Source organism: Babylonia areolata, chromosome 2 (genome assembly GCF_041734735.1).
Source record: "Babylonia areolata isolate BAREFJ2019XMU chromosome 2, ASM4173473v1, whole genome shotgun sequence".
In the NCBI taxonomy this organism is placed as follows: domain Eukaryota; kingdom Metazoa; phylum Mollusca; class Gastropoda; order Neogastropoda; family Buccinidae; genus Babylonia; species Babylonia areolata.
This window is the reverse complement of record NC_134877.1, coordinates 41,732,824-41,751,287: the sequence shown is the minus strand read 5'-3', so window position 1 is coordinate 41,751,287 and position 18,464 is coordinate 41,732,824. Positions and strand designations below refer to the sequence as shown.

At 37.7% G+C, this 18,464-nt stretch overlaps 1 protein-coding gene and 1 non-coding gene across 2 annotated transcripts; one reads left to right on the top strand and one right to left on the bottom strand.

The window, feature by feature from the left end:
• Positions 1-1,134: 1,134 nt before the first annotated feature.
• Positions 1,135-1,206, bottom strand: Trnae-uuc (transfer RNA glutamic acid (anticodon UUC)). The gene has a single exon. It is a non-coding gene; the product is annotated as a tRNA-Glu (tRNA).
• Positions 1,207-1,307: 101 nt separating this feature from the next.
• On the top strand, positions 1,308-17,984 carry LOC143301497 (3-ketoacyl-CoA thiolase B, peroxisomal-like). Its single transcript, XM_076615823.1, has 12 exons — positions 1,308-1,497; positions 2,838-2,931; positions 4,337-4,391; positions 4,970-5,049; positions 6,012-6,054; positions 6,542-6,643; positions 7,962-8,042; positions 9,657-9,753; positions 11,643-11,733; positions 14,476-14,655; positions 16,077-16,278; positions 16,666-17,984. Exons 1-12 carry the CDS (start codon positions 1,336-1,338, stop codon positions 16,742-16,744), a joined length of 1,266 nt encoding a protein of 421 aa, XP_076471938.1. The 5' UTR covers positions 1,308-1,335; the 3' UTR covers positions 16,745-17,984.
• Positions 17,985-18,464: the final 480 nt, after the last annotated feature.

Genomic DNA, 18,464 nt, shown 5'->3' with positions numbered 1-18,464 from the left:
GAATATGTGTGTGTGTGTGTGTCTGTGTCTATGTCTTTTTTTTCCCAGTTTCATTATTACTGGCAAACGGGTGCTACTTGAAAAATGACAAATTAATGTGTATTACATTTTGTTATATCGTGCCATTGTTATTGCTGTGCTCCAGCTAACAGCTCAGTTCCCACTTCAGGCTCAGCTAGTCAGCTGTAGATTCAGAGCCGAACACTTCACTCACATTTCTTGTAATATCGAGTTGTGATCTATGCATTTGACCATGGAGTATTGCTTTCACTATTCTTATTGTATTGCATATCAGACGTCATGACGATTATTTCTATACCTCTGACCTCTTATAAAATTATCCCATGTTTGTTATTTCTTCTTTGTTTCTTTTCTTCTTCTTCTTCTTCTTCTTCTTCTTCTTCTTCTTCTTCTTCTTCTTCTTCTTTTCCGCTCCTTCTCTGTCCACGTCATCCTGTCATTGTCACGTTTCATTGTTTCTCTACGGAAGAGTTAACATGATGAGAATAAACTCATTGTTCATTGTTCATTTATTTGTGTGATGCAGACGGGTGTGTTCGTTAGTGAGTTAGTGAGTGTTATAGACAAAGTTGTGTTACGCTAGGGTCAACAATCAATAGTCACAAAAAAAAACTTAAGTATGTAGATTACGTCCTCTCAGTGTGTGTGTGTGTGTGTGTGTGTGTGTGTGTGTGTGTGTGTGTGCACGCACTCATGTGTGTGTGTGTGTGTGTGTGTGTGTTACTCAACAGACTTATATCTAATAAACATCATGTGATACGTTTTTATCATTTCATTTTCAGTATAATTCAGTGCGTAATATAGACCTTAGTAATGAGTTAAGGCAGAGACAAAATGATCTTATCTGTTACCCTCGGAAGCTAAATATTTTTTGTCAAGTTTGACTTGTATCTCAATGTCATCTTAATGGTCATGCGAAGCATATGCTTATAAACTGCAGTAATTATGTATTTTGCAGTGTGACAACAACAACAGTGTTTTTAGAGTGAAAGGTGACGTGGTGCCGTTTTACCGTGGACATTTGTAAAAATGATTACTGCCAGAGTGTGATTGTTAGTTTTGTTTCAAAGGAAAGATCATTCTTAAGAAAAAATTAAGAAATAAAAAAAAAAGTTCCCATGCCGGGAGTCGAACCCGGGCCGCCTGGGTGAAAGCCAGGAATCCTAACCGCTAGACCACATGGGAAGGCTGACTTAATGTGATAAAGTCTTTGCCTTTATCCCACACTTGTCGCTTTTCCTTGTTGAACTCCACAGTTCAAAGGGCAGTTATTACCCTTTGGATCTGAGCTTCCATGCATCGAAGTTGAACAAAATGGAGCGCCTCACAACAGTGTTCCGACACCTCAACAGTCCGAACGTGGTGCTGAGAGAAGTGGCAGCTTCTACAGGCAGTTTCCAGCGAAAACCCGACGACATCGTCGTGGTTTCTGCTTTGAGAACTCCCATCACAAAAGCGAAACGAGGCGGTTTCAAGGTGTGGTGGTGATAGACCACGATTCCAAACTCAAACCCATTGACTCAACTGCTCATTTTGATTCTGCTGTATTGAATGGATGTTTTCAATTTCGATTTCTTGTGATATTGTCGATTGAAAGCAAAAACTAAGGCCTGTCAGGCTACAATCAAGATTTTATCAAACAGCTGTGCTTGGATGTAAAATATATTCACCTGTAGCAATGTGAATTAACTTTCATTCATGCATCCTACCATGAGTGTGAATTGGGGCACAGTTGCGAGCGTGAGTGTGCGTGCATGCATGTGTGTGTGTGTGTGTGTGTGTGTGTGTGTGTGCATCTTCAACCTTCAGTCCAAAACATTGGCTATTATAAAGTGCCGTTGACATTTATCAACATGGTCAGCACAATTCTTTGGGTATAAATGAGATAGCATAAAACAAAAGGAAAACAAAGAAGCTGCTGAAGTATGGGGGATGTGAGTTAAAACAGTTTTCACGTCACAGTGGTGTGACCATGCAGTCAGGTTCCTGCAAAAGTCCCAAGGTACAAACATGGATGCATTCATTCGGGTGGAGTACTGCTTAAACATTTGGGACAGCCTGAAACAGGATCTGCTTTGGCCAGGGACTGGGAAGAATGTATATGATGATGTTCATAATATTGTAAAACCAGAAGTTGTGAGTTTGGTGCACCTTGATTGGAGAGGTGGCCCAGTGGTAAGACAAACACCTGGAAACAAGAGAATCTGAGGGTGCAGGATCGAACCCACACTGTCCAGAATTTTCTCCCCTACCACTTGACTTTAATGGTCTGGATGCTATATGGTAATTCAGATTAGATCATAAATCAAGATCCTGTGTGCAGCACGCACTTAGCACATGTATTAGAAGCCACAGCAACAAGAGAGTTGTCCATGGCATTTTTTTTTTTTTTTTTTTAATAAATTCCACTGTAATACTTACACATGTGTGTGTATGTGTAAGGCTTCAGTCTGAATGAATGACAAAGGCATCTGCCAGTTAGCTGTACCAAGTTAGGCAGCCTGATGTGTAAATGACTGTATTTATAAAGTGCTTAAAGTTTGGTCACTTACCAAAGATATACGCAATATAAGTATTAATAATGATACTACTACTACTTATGATAATGATAATAGTAATAGTGATAAAGGTTTCCAATTCAGGCCTTGAAGTAGAGTGCAATTTTAATGCTGCTGATTGTATGGTTGGATACACAAACAAGAGTACAGAGCAAAATTATCATTTGATTGATAACAAATTATTAGATATTTAGTATTAAATATTTTTTCTTAGAAACATATGACTGATAAGTGAAGTATAAAATTGTTTGTGCACAGAACACCTATGTGGATGACATGCTCACAGCTGTGTTCAGCGGAGTTCTGGCAGACACTGGCCTCTCACCAAGTGACATTGAAGATGTCTGTGTTGGTAAGAAGTACAACATACCTTAGAACAAGTGTTCAGTGCTATGAAGAACACTCATGATGCAGAAATTTGAACAATACAGGGCATTAAGTCATCATCACTAAACTTTTATTTTAAAAAAACTACTCTTTATTGTGTTGAATAGTTTCTTTCCAAGAATGTGAGATGTTATTTAATCCCCTGACTGTTGAGCCTTGGTGAAACAAGGTCATTGTGGCATGCATTTCAAGTGCAGTCAGTACTTTTTGTGTATCTTTTAAGCCCTCATATATTTGATTTTGTTGAACAAAGCAATGCAGACCTGAGTAAGAAAATCTAATTCAAGAATGGTGACTGTGAACCTGACCCGTAAGCTATGTCTTATCTCATTCACTGATAAGTATACTTGTAAGCAGCAGTCAAGGAGTTGAGATTACTATTTCGGTATCTCAATAGTTCATGACAAACCTTTGTGATTAAGCAGTTTGATAAATAAGCATACTTGTCATAATTATAGTTTGCCTGTAACCTTTTTTCTGCAGGACATCTTAACAAAGATTCTGGATGGGAAAGGCAAAGATCATTATAATTAGAAATGAAAACAAAATAACACAGCACCTTTTTTTCAGAAAAATATATCAGCAAGACAAACTTTCCATGGCTCTTAATTGTGCAGATGTATATAACAATTTCCCCATTCATTTCTTTTTTCAAACAAATTTAGCCCAATGCTAGAAATTACTTTTTAGTCACGTGACATTCAGTATCTTTAAGTTTGTTTTGAAGTTCTTGGCCAAACACAATCTTTGGAGCTGAAAATCAGGTTTAGATGCCGAAAAATAGATCAAGGCAGGTATCAAAATGGGTTGACAGCTATGCAGTGAACATGCTATTTTAAAAACTCTTTTCCTGTTTGATTGATGGTGAAGAAACATTTTGCTACTTTAATGGTTGATTTCTTTAGGTGTGAGGAGGAGCCTGTCTGTTGTTGTTTTCTTCAAACTTGTAGTCTCAGTATAGGAGCTATGATAAGGTCTGTATATAAAGATATGTATGTGGAGACTATTTCCACACTCAGACATACTGGCACACACACACGCGCGTGCGCACGTACGCACACATGCACGCACACACACACACACACGCACATGCACATGTACATGCACGTACACTTGCACATACGCTTGCACACACACAAACATGGGCCTGTTTTTGTTTGTTTTGTTGTTGTTTTCAGTACATTCTTCTGTTCACACATTTGTTTTGTTAGTTACTTTCCTTTTTTGTTACTTTATTTGTCATCATAATTGTGAGTATACTGTGGCTTGGCAGATGGTTTACGAAAATCTTTTGAAAGCATTGGCAATGTCTTGAACTTAGACTGATTTCAGTATTATTAATTCAGACATGATTTTTTTTTTTTTTTCAGGGAATGTGAACAACCCCAAAACAGAAGTGGCTGCTCGTGTGGCACAGTTTTTCAGGTAAACTTGTGTTTCCTTTCTCTCTAAATCCTCGACTCATTTATCATCATGCACAGACACATGATTACACACAAATTATACGCACCTTCACACAGACACATTGAATAATATACTGCTTGTTATGTCACAAGGGAATGAAATATAAACTGTTTTTATGTTTGTCATTTAGTGCAGTCTCTCCTATACAATGCAAAGTGACAGAAAGGAGGAAAGAAAGAATCAGGAATGAATCGAAAGACTCCCCCATTTCTGACTCGAACTCTCAGCTAAATCCTTTCCTTTGGTTAGAAAAGACACTAACAACACAGTCCTGTTGTTGATAGCATAATGTAATGAAAGGATTCTATTTTGTTCAACTAATAAGTAAAGATTATCAAACTATTAAGTAAAGAGTATCAGATAACTGTGTTACTTTACTGGTAAGCGAAGATTATCAAATGATTCTTTGGTGTTATTTTACTGGTAAACAAAAGATTACAAAATCAGTTCTTGATGTTTTTAATTTTACTAGTAAAAAAAAAGTAAAGAAAACCAAATTATTATAGTTCCTCTATTGATCAGTGATGCTGTGTTTGCAGTGGAATGCCAGAAACAGTGCCTGTGTACTCCACCAACCGTCAGTGTGCATCAGGGCTGCAGGCTTTCATGAATGTTGCAGGTATGTGTGCTACTCAGTGTAACAGCTGTTCACATAGTTTGATTTTAGATGGAGAAATTTCATCCACAATGGACCAAGAACCTAATACATTGTAAGCTGAGCACTACAAAAAACATATTTTGATGAAAAAAAATTCAAGCAGATGCCAACTGGACTGTGAAACAAACTTTGTGAAATATTCATCGATAACAGGAAATTGTCAACAACACTTTAAAAGGGTCTTTCCTGAAAGGTAAGGAAAAAAGGCTTTAAATTCGTATATTCATTCATAAAGTATACGTGTATATTGAAAGTTTTCCCCACAATAGCATATGACATGATTACTGTATTTAGTTTCTGTAGATAAGCACATGTGCAGACTTACTTATGGTGCCTGAATCATCTTCATGTGTATACACCTGAAAAAGATCATACATTCACAATAAAGATCTTCTAATCATTGTTACTGCTTGATTGGTTATGGAAACATGAACATACCCAGCATAAACACCCCTGATAATGGAGTGTGGCTGCCTTTATGATGGGATAAAAACTTATACATACATTTAGAAGACTACTCATAGATACCAGTAGCAGCTTAATGTTAATGAGTGATTATTTAAAGTCAGTTGTGCCATTGTGTGTGTTCACAGATATGGGTTAGAAGTTCTCCACATTCTCCATACAAAAGATGTGGTTAACACATCATACTTGCAAACATGTGTGTGTGTGCATGTTTCTGCTTTTATTTGTGTGGATGTCTTTTTGCATGTTTTCTATCTGTTATGTATGTGTGCATTTATATGTTTGTGTCTGTGCATATGTCTGTATGCCTGAATAAGTGTGTATGTTTGTGTGTGTGTGTGTGTGTGTGTGTGTGTGCATGTGTGCGTGCTTGCGTGCACATGTCTGTATATAATGAAAGGTCATGGTTTGGACTGGAAAAGGAGGAAATTGATATAGTTTTCTTGCTTGTTCTTCAGGTTCCTTAAAGACTGGACAATGTAACATTGGTATTGCTGCTGGGTATGTCATTATTTTTTCTCTTTTTTTCTTCTTCTTTTTTTTTTTTTTTTTTTTTTTTTTACAATGAATTTGAGCTGAAATGAGAGTAGTAGAAGTAATTATTCATTTAAAATCAATTCTTAGACCTTACAACATAATATAAGAGAAAACATTTATAGAATTGAAGCTGAACACAAATAAGCATGTTAAATGTGATCACATCAGTTACATTGTCTTGTATGTGAGCTTGCACTGGGAGCAATAATTAAGTATGTTGTCAAGTATATAGTGAACTTAGACTGTGTGAAGGTCAGTTTTAAAATGAAATGAAAAAAAAAAGTTTGGTTTTTTTTTTTTAAACACGCATACTGATAGCATTTCCTTCACTTGAATATGTTTGTTCCTTAATGTGTGCAAACATTAGCCACTCATGAACAAATAAGACAAGTACACGGACAACAACACAACTTGTGTTCACTACCAGTTGACTGTTTTGATCACCATGCAGTGTTGAATCCATGACTAAGTCCCCCCTTGGTGGTGGAAGTTTCGAGTTCAACCCAAGAATGAGTGAAGATCAGAGAGCCATGGACGTCCTCATACCAATGGGGTGAGTATGGCTTGGTTTGATGATAATCATATGGGATACTCAAATAGAACTTATCCTTGGTCAGAGACCAAGCTGCAAGTGCTATACAAACACTGAGTCTACCTGGCTACCTGGGTAGAGTCAACTGGTTAGTGCCTTTGGGGACTCATCATTTGTTTCCTGTCTCAATCAGTCAGGTTTCAGTCACACACACACACACACACACACACACACACACACATATGTAACTTATTATGTGTATGACCATTTGTTTGTTTTGTTGTTTTTTTGCCCCATCATGAAGGCAGCCATACTCTGGGGGTGTGCATGCTGGGTATGTTCTTGTCTTCCTAACCCACCAAACACTGACATGGATTACAGGATCTTTAACATGCATATTTGATCTTCTGTGTATTCACATGAAGTGGGCTCAGCCACTAGCTTGTTTTTAGTACTAGTTTATTGTTTAGATTTGTTGTTGTTGTTTTTTCCATGAGGTGTTTCCATTCAGAAATTTAGGTCTTTCCTTTAAGTCACCCTCTGGCTGAAATACCAGTGTTGTGTCAGTGGATGAGGGGGAGCTGGCAGTCGCATGGCAGTCACAAACAGGGACGCCAAAAGAAGAGATATAAAGATAACCTTAAAGCCAGCTTCAAATGGGCAAAACTTCAGCTTTGGCAGTTTGAGACTGCTGCTGCTGATAGAAGTAACTGGTTTGTCCCTGACAGAAACTGCGGTGATGACATTCAAGGGAGACTGCTGCAAGCACCTTACAGCTGTTCAATGCTTGTTTTGTATATGATTTTTGTGTATTATGTGTTTATGTTTCTGTTCAGGTTACGTTGTTGTTGTTTCTTTTATCATCTAATGAAACATCAACAGAATGGTCAATATTAGGAGCATGTCCTGGGTTTATGTGCATGTTAATGTCTTTTCTTGTGCCTAATTTTTTTCCCCATGGTTCTTTCTTTTCAGTTTCTGCAGGAAGTAACTGAACTGAATTGTTTGGTACCTTCCAATTTATCTTTTTATTTTTCATTAATTTCATTTCATTTCTTTTTATGTTGGACACTTGCTGCTGCCAAAAAGCAGATATCTGTACGGAAGTGTAGACTATCAAATAAAGTGTGTGTTCATATTCATGTATTTTGTGTTTATGGTGTTGTGTGTGTGTGTGTGTGTGTGTGTGTGAATCTGTGTGTGCAAGCATGTATGTGTGTGTGTGTGTGCATGAATCTGTGTGTGAAAGCATGTATGTGTGTGTGTGTGTGCATATATGTATGTATGTGTTTCTGTTTCTGTGTGTTTGTATGCGTCTGTGTCTGTGTTTGCACTACAGATTAACTTCAGAAAATGTGGCTGAAAGATTTGGAATCACTAGACAGCAACAGGATGATTTTGCTCTGGTGTCGCAACAAAAGTGAGTTTCATGTTGTGTGGATTTCATTTTCATTTAAGGCAGTATGCTACAAAAAATATCAAACAATCTTCTCTTTAATACAAGGTTATTTTTTTATCATATGGTTGTTGTTTTTTATTTCATTGTTGTTTGTTAGCCAAGACATATTAATTTTTCAAAGCATTCCCTTAACTGTGTTACAGGCTGTGTGTATGGATGGCTGAATAAGAATGTGTGGGGTGTTAGTGCATAAATTATGTGAGCTGAATGTATGCAGCGAATTGAGCTGCATAATGCAAAATCATGCGCTATATTAAACTTGATTCTTGTTTTTTACTTGTTTGGTTATTCATTTCTCTTAGTTTGTCAGTTATTTGGATATCTGGTTACTGGTTTTATTTTCCTTTGTTTGTAAAGAAGCTAAGTAGTATGCATTCAAGGATTAAACTTATCTACAGTATAGAATAGTCAGAAGGATATGCTTCTCATTAACAGATTCAAATAACATAGCAGTTAGCAGTCACGTTGAGTAGAGTTGGTAAAAAAATCGAAATAACTTCATTAGTGATTTGTCATGCAAACCTGTTCATCTGGTTGGGTGTTGTACATGTTTTTAATGATTTATCATATTAAGCTTTCATCTGTGGTAGTGTTTCATTAAAATAGTGAACAGTATTGTTTTGTAATGTATTAGGTTTTGTCACAACAGATTTTTCTGTGTGAAATTCAGACTGCTCTCCCCAGGGAGTGCGTGTCACCACAGTGCAGCACCACCCACTTTTTTTTTAATTTTCTGTCTGCAAGTATATATGTTTAACTGTCAAAGTGGATTTTTTGACAAAATTTTGTCATGATGGTCATCTTTTTTTTCTTCTTTTTTTTTTCGTGGGTTCTTTTTACATGCTGCACATGAAACCTCGGTTTCTTTTTCATCTCATCTGAAAGACCAGTACCCAGACTTTTACTCAGTGTCCAATGGAGGGAGGAGTAAAAGTCTGGGACTCCAACCTACGGGCACATTACCTTAGAAGTAGACCACCACTCGACAGTACTGACTTGCAAAAATAAAGTAGCAACATCAGTGGCCTTGTTGTAGCGCATCCGCCGAGGAAGTGAGAGAACCTGTGCACACTGGTTTGAATCCCACACGCGCCAGTATTTTCTCCCACTCCACTAGACCTTGAGTGGTGGTCTGGATGCTAATCATTCATTTGGATGAGATGATAAACCGAGGTCCCATGTGCATCATGCACTAAGCACACGTAAAAGAACCCACAGCAACAAAATGGTTGTCCCTGGCAAAATTCTGTTAAAAAATCCACTTTGATGTGAAAATGAATATGCTTGGAGGCAGAAAAAATACAAAAAAAGGACGGTGCTCTCAATGTAGCCATATGTGGTCTTCCGAAGGAGGGTAGCCAGAAATTCACACAGAGAAACCTGTTGTGCCAAGAGATTGATAAATACAATACAATACAATACAATGCAATGCAATGCAATACAATACAATACAATGCAATCCAGTACAATCCAGCTCAACACAATGCAATACAATACAATACAATACAATACAATACAATACAACACAATTTATTTCAGAAAGAAGGGTAAATCTATGCTTGCTTCATGTTTCAGAGCTGCCAAAGCAGCAGCCAGTGGACTGTTTGATGCTGAGATCATTCCAGTGACCACCACTGTGGAGGATGCCGGTGGTCAGCTTCAGAAAGTGACCGTAAGTTCAGAAGGAAAGCTGTCACACATATTTCAGCGGACTGAATAGAAGATGATCACTTACAAATGATAAGTATGATGTGTACGATGAGTGTTGTATGTGGTGGTTTGTTGTGTGTATGAACATGGATTGATGCTTGGGTGTTTTGTTGGATGTCTGTGCAGGCTGCGCTTCTGAGTTTTCCTTTTAGTGTTTAGATATATGTATTACACATCAGTTTTACATTGTACAGCACAGTCAAACATGTTTTACATTGCAGGGTGCTATGAATATTATTATTATTATTATTTAACTTGCCCTTTAGTGGACTGGAAGTGCTGGTTGGGTCAGAAGAAAACAATGCTTACACACGTATTTCTGTGATCTGTGTTGGAAATTTTTTTTTTTTCTCTTTTAACTCAAGTCTGTTGAAAGAAAACAAATTTTGTTAGCTGCCAGCAAAGCATGGAGTGTATCTAATTAGAGGGGTTATGCTTACAATAGCCAAAAGCAGTTGATCAGTCAGGTCCTATGTGTGAGAGAGTGAACAGTGTTCAGATAAAAATGCGCATGTGCAAGAATCTGAGAGAGCGAGACCGTGTGAGAGGCGGGAGTTGAGCCAGGACACTGGAAGAGAACGCAATAAAGAGAGAGAGCAACTCAGCTCTTCGTGTGTATGTTTATTGTGAGCGACGACATGGAGAAACTCCACTCAGCCACGCTAGCACCACTTGCCAACATTACATATGCTTGATTGTTTATTTATGGTAAAACTTGTAAACAATTTACCATCATCTAAAATCATTTTAGTGAACAGACGTTAGATCAATGATCAACCAGACACTTACCTACCAACTCATTGTAACCTAAAAACAAGCCACTGTTCTTAAGAGCATGTGCATATGAGTGTACATGTTGACCAACAGAAGGAGAAATGAAGCTGGAGATTCAGATACAAAGTTGGATGTATTTTGCCTGTAAGTATGGAACCCGTTTAGTATATGATTTGAAAATATGCAGCAATAGTAGTATTTTTGAAATGGCAGTAGTGGTAGTAATAGCAGCAAAGGCTGTGGAATTTTACAACAGGTTTTATGCCAATCAAAGGAGTAAGGGCATCATTTGCTTCTTGTAACTTTCAGGCGTATATGCCAGTCAAAGCAGTTAAGGGCATTATTTGCTTCTTGTAACTTTCAGGTGTCTATGCCAATCAAAGCAGTTTAGGGTATTATTGGCTTCTTGTGACATCCAGGTGTCTATGCCAGTCAAAGCAGTTAGGGGCATTATTTGCTTTTTGTAACTTTAAGGCGTCTATGCCAGTCAAAGCAGTTAAGGGCATTATTTGCTTCTTGTAACTTTCAGGTGTCTATGCCAATCAAGGAGTGAGGGCATCATTTGCTTCTTGTAACTTTCAGGTGTCTGTACCAGTCAAAGCAGTTAAGGGCATTATTTGCTGCTTGTAACTTTCAGGTGTCTATGTCAATCAAAGCAGTTAAGGGCATTATTGGCTTCTTGTAACTTTCAGGTGTCTATGCCAATCAAAGCAGTTTAGGGCGTTATTGGCTTCTTGTGACGTCCAGGTGTCTGTGCCAGTCAAAGCAGTTAAGGGCATTATTTGCTTCTTGTAACTTTCAGGTGTCTATGCCATTAAAAGCATTTTAGGGCATTATTGGCTTCTTGTGACGTCCAGGTGTCTATGTCATTAAAAGCATTTTAGGGCATTATTGGCTTCTTGTGACGTTCAGGTGTCTATGCCATTAAAAGCATTTTAGGGCATTATTGGCTTCTTGTGACGTCCAGGTGTCTATGCCATTAAAAGCATTTTAGGGCATTATTGGCTTCTTGTGACGTCCAGGTGTCTATGCCATTAAAAGCATTTTAGGGCATTATTGGCTGCTTGTGACTTCCAGTTGTCCAAAGATGAAGGCATTCGGCCGACGACAATTGAAGGATTGGCCAAACTCAGACCAGCCTTCAAGGAGGGCGGTACATCCACAGCTGGTGAGTCTAATACCACAGTCTCTTTTGTCCATAGGTGTTGTGGAAATGACAGATGTAAAGCACTCAGACAGCAGTCCAGAAAGGTAAAAGAGATGAGCAGTTTGTGTTAGCTTACATTCATCTTTGTGCAGTTCTTGTCTTTTTGCATGAGAAAGGCCAGTTTTGCGGGAGATTTGCACTTGTCTTTATTTTGATGATTAAATTTGGTGTTCTGAATGATTCTCTGTTGTTACGAGTTGTACCTTTCATTCGTACATATATTTTTGCATTTGTGCATAGCAAAATTAGATATGCACACTCACAATTAGCACCCGAGAGCAAGGAAAAAAACCAATCACATAATGATAATAATGCTAATAAAAATACAGGCTTGTATAGCGCAGCACCCCCATCTCAGATAGGGCTCACCATGCTTTTCAATGAAATAGACAAACTCAAGAATAAGTGACATAAAGTATGTGCTTTTTTTTTTTTTTTTAAATCAACACAGGCAGTATAACAGTCTCATATCACATGGGCCCAAATCACAGCAAAATAAACACCACATTCACCACAGTCAAAATATACACCAGGACCCAGGCATCACAGAAACCACACCAAAAATCATCACAAACACACACCATATCAACACAAAGAGCACGTCCAGTGATCAGGTCACAGCAAGCACATGTGGTTTGAAACGTTTTACTGAGAAAAATAAATACAGTTTGAAAAGATACGTTTTGAGTGCGGTCTTGAATGCTGGTGTTAGGGTGTGACAGAGGACTGTAAAATATCAAAGAATACTGAAAATTTAAGCAGTTAACTAACACAGAAATAAACATACTAAGACCTTACGTGAAAGGGAAAAAAAAAGACAATATGGAGTAAAAACAGGAAAGAGATAAATGTTGGGGAAAAAAAGAGAGGGAAAAAAAAAAGGAGAAAAATACATATAGGGTAGGTATGGGTAATTGCAAACGATCCAGTCGAAGCGACCGGCTCAACGTGTGTACTGTGAAGATAATATCTCGTATGACAGTCAGACGTAATTCTTTTGTTTTTGAAGACTTTCTCCGACAAGTTGCACCAGGAAAAGTTCGTCTGCTCATTCTTTTCAACGTTTTTGTCGATGTTTGAAATAGCAAGGGTGCCTGAGAGTAAATGCAAGTGTAATTGCGAACAATGGCTTTGGGTACATGTAGACAATTAAAACAGAAGCAGGTCTTTAACTTAATAGACATAACATATAATTGGATCATCCCACTAGACTGTTGTATTGTTGGTTTTGATCACACTTGAATAAAAACACACAAACAGATGTCCAAACACTCACACCCCACATCGCACACAAACACACTCTTTTGAGAGTGCTCAGTAACTGTACAGCATCGTTCGCATTTAGACTCACATCAAAATATCCTTTGGTCTAATTGCAAATGACAGTATTTTGCAGATTCCTGTTAAAATTGATGTTTTGATCTGTCACCAATATGCTTTCTCAAATTCTTCCAGCACTGGTTATGCGCATTCAACATATCTGATCAAATAAAACTGTTTTAAACTGTGTCAAAGTTCAAGTCTTACAACTTGCTTCCCTTGATTTTAGGATTTTGAGAGTACGTTTGTGATCTTCGCAGGCAGTGGTGCGCAAAGAGAAGAAAGAGCGCGGAAATAGCCAGAAATAGCTAATGTTTGACTGGTTCTATGAAATGGATATTCATTAAGGTATTAGGAAAAGGTCGAAGCAGATGTTAAATTGTAAAATGCAACCGTTAAGAACGCTTCGAAGTGGGGCTGTTTACAAATCGTTCGTAATTACACACTGTTCGCAATTACCCATACCTACCCTATACTTTTTTTTGTTGTTCTTGTTGTTTTTTTCTCTCATTTTTTCCACTTTTCTTTTCCCTCGTCTCTCTTTTTATCATGTATATATATATATATATATAACACAAGATAAATCCTAGACTTGCTAGCACCACTCCATGAAAATAATTCCTCAAAGGTAGATTCTCAAAAGAGAACAACAAAAAATGCTAAATAAAACCCCAAAGAAAAGAATTGACCTCCTTTTTTCTACTCTCAAATTTTCGCCCATATGGATTCATCAGGGAGAGCATATTGTCTGTGAGGTATTGTCTATAATGTACATCATCACGTGTGTTTAACATCAGTATCAATGTTACTACAGAAGAGTTGTCAACATAGTAGAATAGAAGAATAGAGAAAAGAAAGAGCAGAAAAAAGGAGGACAGTTCTTTTCTTTGGGGTTCTATTTAGCATTATATATGTCTCTCTATATATCCATATATATATATATTGTATTTGTATTTGTATTTCTTTGTGAAATTCGGGCTGCTCTCCCTATGGAGAGCACGTCGCTACACTACAGCGCCACCCTTTTTTTTTCTTTTTTTTTTTTCCTGCGTGCAGTTTTATTATTTTTCCTATCGATGTGGATTTTTCTACAGAATTTTGCCAGGAACAACCTTTTTGTTGCCGTGGGTTCTTTTACGTGCGCTAAGTGCATGCTGCACACGGGACGTCGGTTTATTGTCTCATCCGAATGACTAGCATCCAGACCACCACTCAAGGTCTAGTGGAGGGGGAGAAAATATCGGCGGCTGAGCCGTGCTTCGAACCTGCGTGCTCAGATTCTCTCGCTTCCTATGCAGACACGTTACCTCTAGGCCATCACTCCATATATATATACATATGTGTGTGTGTGTGTGTGTGGACATCGTTTTATGCTCTCTACAGGAAACTCAAGCCAGGTGAGTGACGGAGCAGCAGCAGTGGTGGTGACCACACGACAGGAGGCAGTACGTCGGGGCCTGCCAGTCCTGGGAGTTCTGCGCTCCTTCGCTGTCATGGGCTGTCCGCCAGACATCATGGGCATCGGTCCGGCCGTCGCCATTCCTGAAGCTCTGAAGAAAGCTGGTAAGTCTTGTTGCTCTTGCTGCAATGTTCCAGTTTCTGCTCGGGGTGAGTGCTGTAAGTATTGCTTTCACAGTTTGTTTTTGTTATGGAAAGAATTGATCTGCAGAGTTTTATTTTATCAAGGTCCGTGTTTTGTTTTTGTTATGGAAAGAATTAATTTACAAAGCCTTTATTTTCTCAAGGCTTGTGTTTTGTTTTTGTTACGGAAAGAATCGATCTACAAAGCCTTTATTTTCTCAAGGTCTGTGTTTTGTTTTTGTTACGGAAAGAATCAATCTACAAAACCTTTATTTTCTCAAGGCCTGTGTTTTGTTTTTGTTATAGAAAGAATCAGTCTTCAAAACCTTTATTTTCTCAAGGCCTGACCAGCTTGTTGGGTTTATACGAAGGTCAGGCATCTGTTCTTTTTTTGTTTTTTGTTTTTTCAAAGCTGATGTGGTGTAGCACATATGGATCAGTCCACACACCCTTTGACACCTCCTTGAAACTGAAACAGTCTGTAAAATATGGAAAGTTGTCATTAGAATCTCTGGGACTGAAATAGTCTTCTCATACTTTCTTCAAGTGGGCTGCTGTACATGTGACAAGGTGACTGGTACAAGATCTGTGAAACTGTTATGGTGTGGTTTAAAATGTATGAATGTAAAATCAGAATTTAAACAAGACCTGTGAAATTGCTCCAACGTTACTGTATGGTTTAAAATGTGTGTATGAAAATTTCCGAATGTCTTTATTTTGTGTACCATATCAGAAGTCCTAATAATGATCAGCAAGCTTTAAATTGACATTAATACCATTCATATAAAACTGAACGCTAAATTCTCCCACACTCCTTCTGTGGTTGTGATCGGTCACTACAAGTCATTTTTAAAATGATTTGGATATTGAACAAAAAACGTGAGTGTGTAACAATGGCTGATTTTACTTCCTAAGTTTCAAGTATTTCATGTTCATCATGGTTATTCATCACCAGAACCGGACTGATGTAGCTGTGAATGCCGAGAAGTTCAGCTTGATTTTTCAGAAAAATTTTGTCGAAATTGCCTACTTCTGAAGCTTACATTCATAATGTCCTTTGTCTGGTTACCGTCATTTCAGTATTTCTGTTTACGGTTTGAGCAGTAAAGTAATGGTATCAAACAAAACCATTGTCCTGCGTGAGCCTTGCGTGTGAAGGATTTAATTCTTAGGACTCAGTTGTCAACATTATTTATTTTGCTCACTCAAAATCATCACTCTTAATGAGAAGGTGTAAAACAGACAAACAACAAGAACTCAAAATCAAACTGATCCTGAAACTGACATGCATGTTTGTCACTTTCTTGCAGGACGCTGAACTCGTCATGTTTGTATTGTGACATTTTGAAATAAAATACTGTGTAAAACCAAAGTCAAAACCGAGCCCCATTCGTTCATTCCAGGCCTAACAGTGCGTGACATTGACATCTTTGAGATCAACGAGGCCTTTGCCAGCCAGGCCAGGTACTGTGTTGAGAAACTGGGCATCCCTGCTGACCGTGTCAACCCCAAGGGAGGAGCCATCGCCCTTGGACATCCACTTGGCTGCACAGGCACACGCATGATTGCCACACTTTTACATGAACTGAAGCGGAGAGGAAAACCGTATGTTTTCATCCAAAATTTTAGTATTTTTAGCAATACAGCATGTTGACTGGAGAGGCAAGAAAGGTGTGCAAAGTGTAAGATTTTGTTTTCTCATTGGATGGAAAGTCTTCAGGAAAAAGATTATCCTGATGGTTTTGTCATACAGTCGCATGTGTATCCAGACCCACACTTTGCATGTAAATTATGTGTGCATGCACACATGCTCTCACACACATGAATTCTCATGGAGATGTATAACAGAAGCAGATATGGATGCATATCAACATTTGCAAATATATGTGTACACAAACATCTACATACTAATGAAGAAATGAACACACACACACACACACACACACGTATGAAGGGAAACCTTGATCTGAATCCTGATTATCCATATTCCAGGGCCAGGGGTGTGGTGTCCATGTGCATGGGCACAGGCATGGGGGCAGCGGCGGTGTTTGAATACCAAGGAGCAAACTGACCAGTCAACATGGAGACAGGAGAGTGGCAGTATTAACAGAAGCAACACTTTCCTTTGTGAAATCAGGGCATAGACTTTTGGATGTGATTGATTTTTTTTTTTCTTTTTTTGGATTTGATGAAAAAGTAAAGAATGATTGCTCACAATGTTTAGCTGGATACTTAAATTGAATTGCAATGATTTTTTGGCTTAAATACTTTTTGTTGTTGTTCAAACTGCAAAGAATGATTGTTCACAATATGTTTAGCTGGATACTTAAATTGAATTGCAATGATTTTTTGGTTTAAATACTTTTTGTTATTGTTCAAACTGCAATCAGATTATTAAATTGTTTTTGATGTTCTTTTTTTTTTGGGGGGGGGGGGGGGGGGGGGTTGTTTGGGGTTTTTTGCCCTTCTATTTGTTATTCATTCTGTTTGTACAGTGGGAATGGAATGCACATGCAAAAATGTTTTTTGTGATTCTTTACCCCCTCTTTTATTTGTATTTCCAATCTGTTTTAAAATTCATTTTGTGGGACGAAATGCATTTTAAGGTTTGTTGATAATGATTTCAATATGCTTTGATATATGTATAGTCATTGACATTGTTTTTAAGCAGAACATTATAGTCAGAGTATGAATAAATCAGATGCATCAATCAGCAAAGTTTGAAACTCTTGCTCACTAGTGTGAACTGTGATTAGATGCACATATATTCTTTTAAACTGTCAGAACTAAACAGTCCGAGCCACTGTATTGTTTATGCAATGCAGTGTTTTAGCATGAAAAATCAAGGAGACAAAAATTTACAAACCCTGTCCTTGCTTCTTTCAGAGCCTTGTTTCTCACAGGTTTAAGTATGTTTAAACGTGCAGTGTGTGTGTATCTTTTCCATATTCTGCCTTTGAACTAGTTACATGTTCCACATTATGACTGGCAAATATGGACTGAAACAATAAAGAACTTGTCTCCAAAAGAGATAGAACTGTCTGGTTTCATCGGGTTCCTCATCAGATGATATGTGGAGCTTTCTGGTTAGCAGCATAAAACATAATTGACATTTACTTGATGTGTTGTTTCACTGATCATACTTTTTTCCTTTCAAATACTTTGTTGCAAGTGTCCTAAATGACATGGTACAGTGGGACATTATTAATTGTATAATGTTACTAGACAGATGACTGTGCATTATTGAGTCTGTATTATACAGTTGGATGACAAATGATTCTGTACCAATAAATAATTATGCTCAATTCCTATTTCTCTGTGTGTGTGTGTGTGTGTGTGTGTGTGTGTCTGAAAGTGCTTTTCAGTGGATACTGAATTTAAGCAACAGACATACTAACAAAATCTCCACCAGAAAATCAAATTTTTAAGTTGAACACAAAAGTAGTGCTCAAAAACTGAACACAAGACCAACTTTTTTCCTTTTGTTTATTCACAATAAATTCCCTGAAAATCTTTGTTCAATACAAACATCTAACCAAAATATATCGTAAACAAAATCGTATGACCTGCTGCTGCCACAAAAAGATAATTTGTTTCCCTTGTAAAAACCTTTACTCGCACATATTCACTGTTTCTAATCAATGAAGACTCAGTAGAAAACTTGTACATGTAACATTCATGCACTTTCTTGTCAACACAAGGTGGCCACATCTCATGCACAAAGTTCCATGCTTACATTCCTAAAGATTTTTGTTCATATCAAAAAGTAATCAAATCTATAAAATAAAATA

What these genes read in the sequence shown, in the direction of transcription:
- LOC143301497 (XM_076615823.1), top strand. Translation starts at nt 1,336, where the DNA reads ATGGAGCGCCTCACAACAGTGTTCCGACACCTCAACAGTCCGAACGTG. An exon ending in GTCAGCTTCAGAAAGTGACC is followed by an intron (nt 9,754 to 11,642) that starts GTAAGTTCAGAA and finishes TGTGACTTCCAG; the next exon opens with TTGTCCAAAGATGAAGGCAT. An exon ending in GGGCGGTACATCCACAGCTG is followed by an intron (nt 11,734 to 14,475) that starts GTGAGTCTAATA and finishes TGCTCTCTACAG; the next exon opens with GAAACTCAAGCCAGGTGAGT.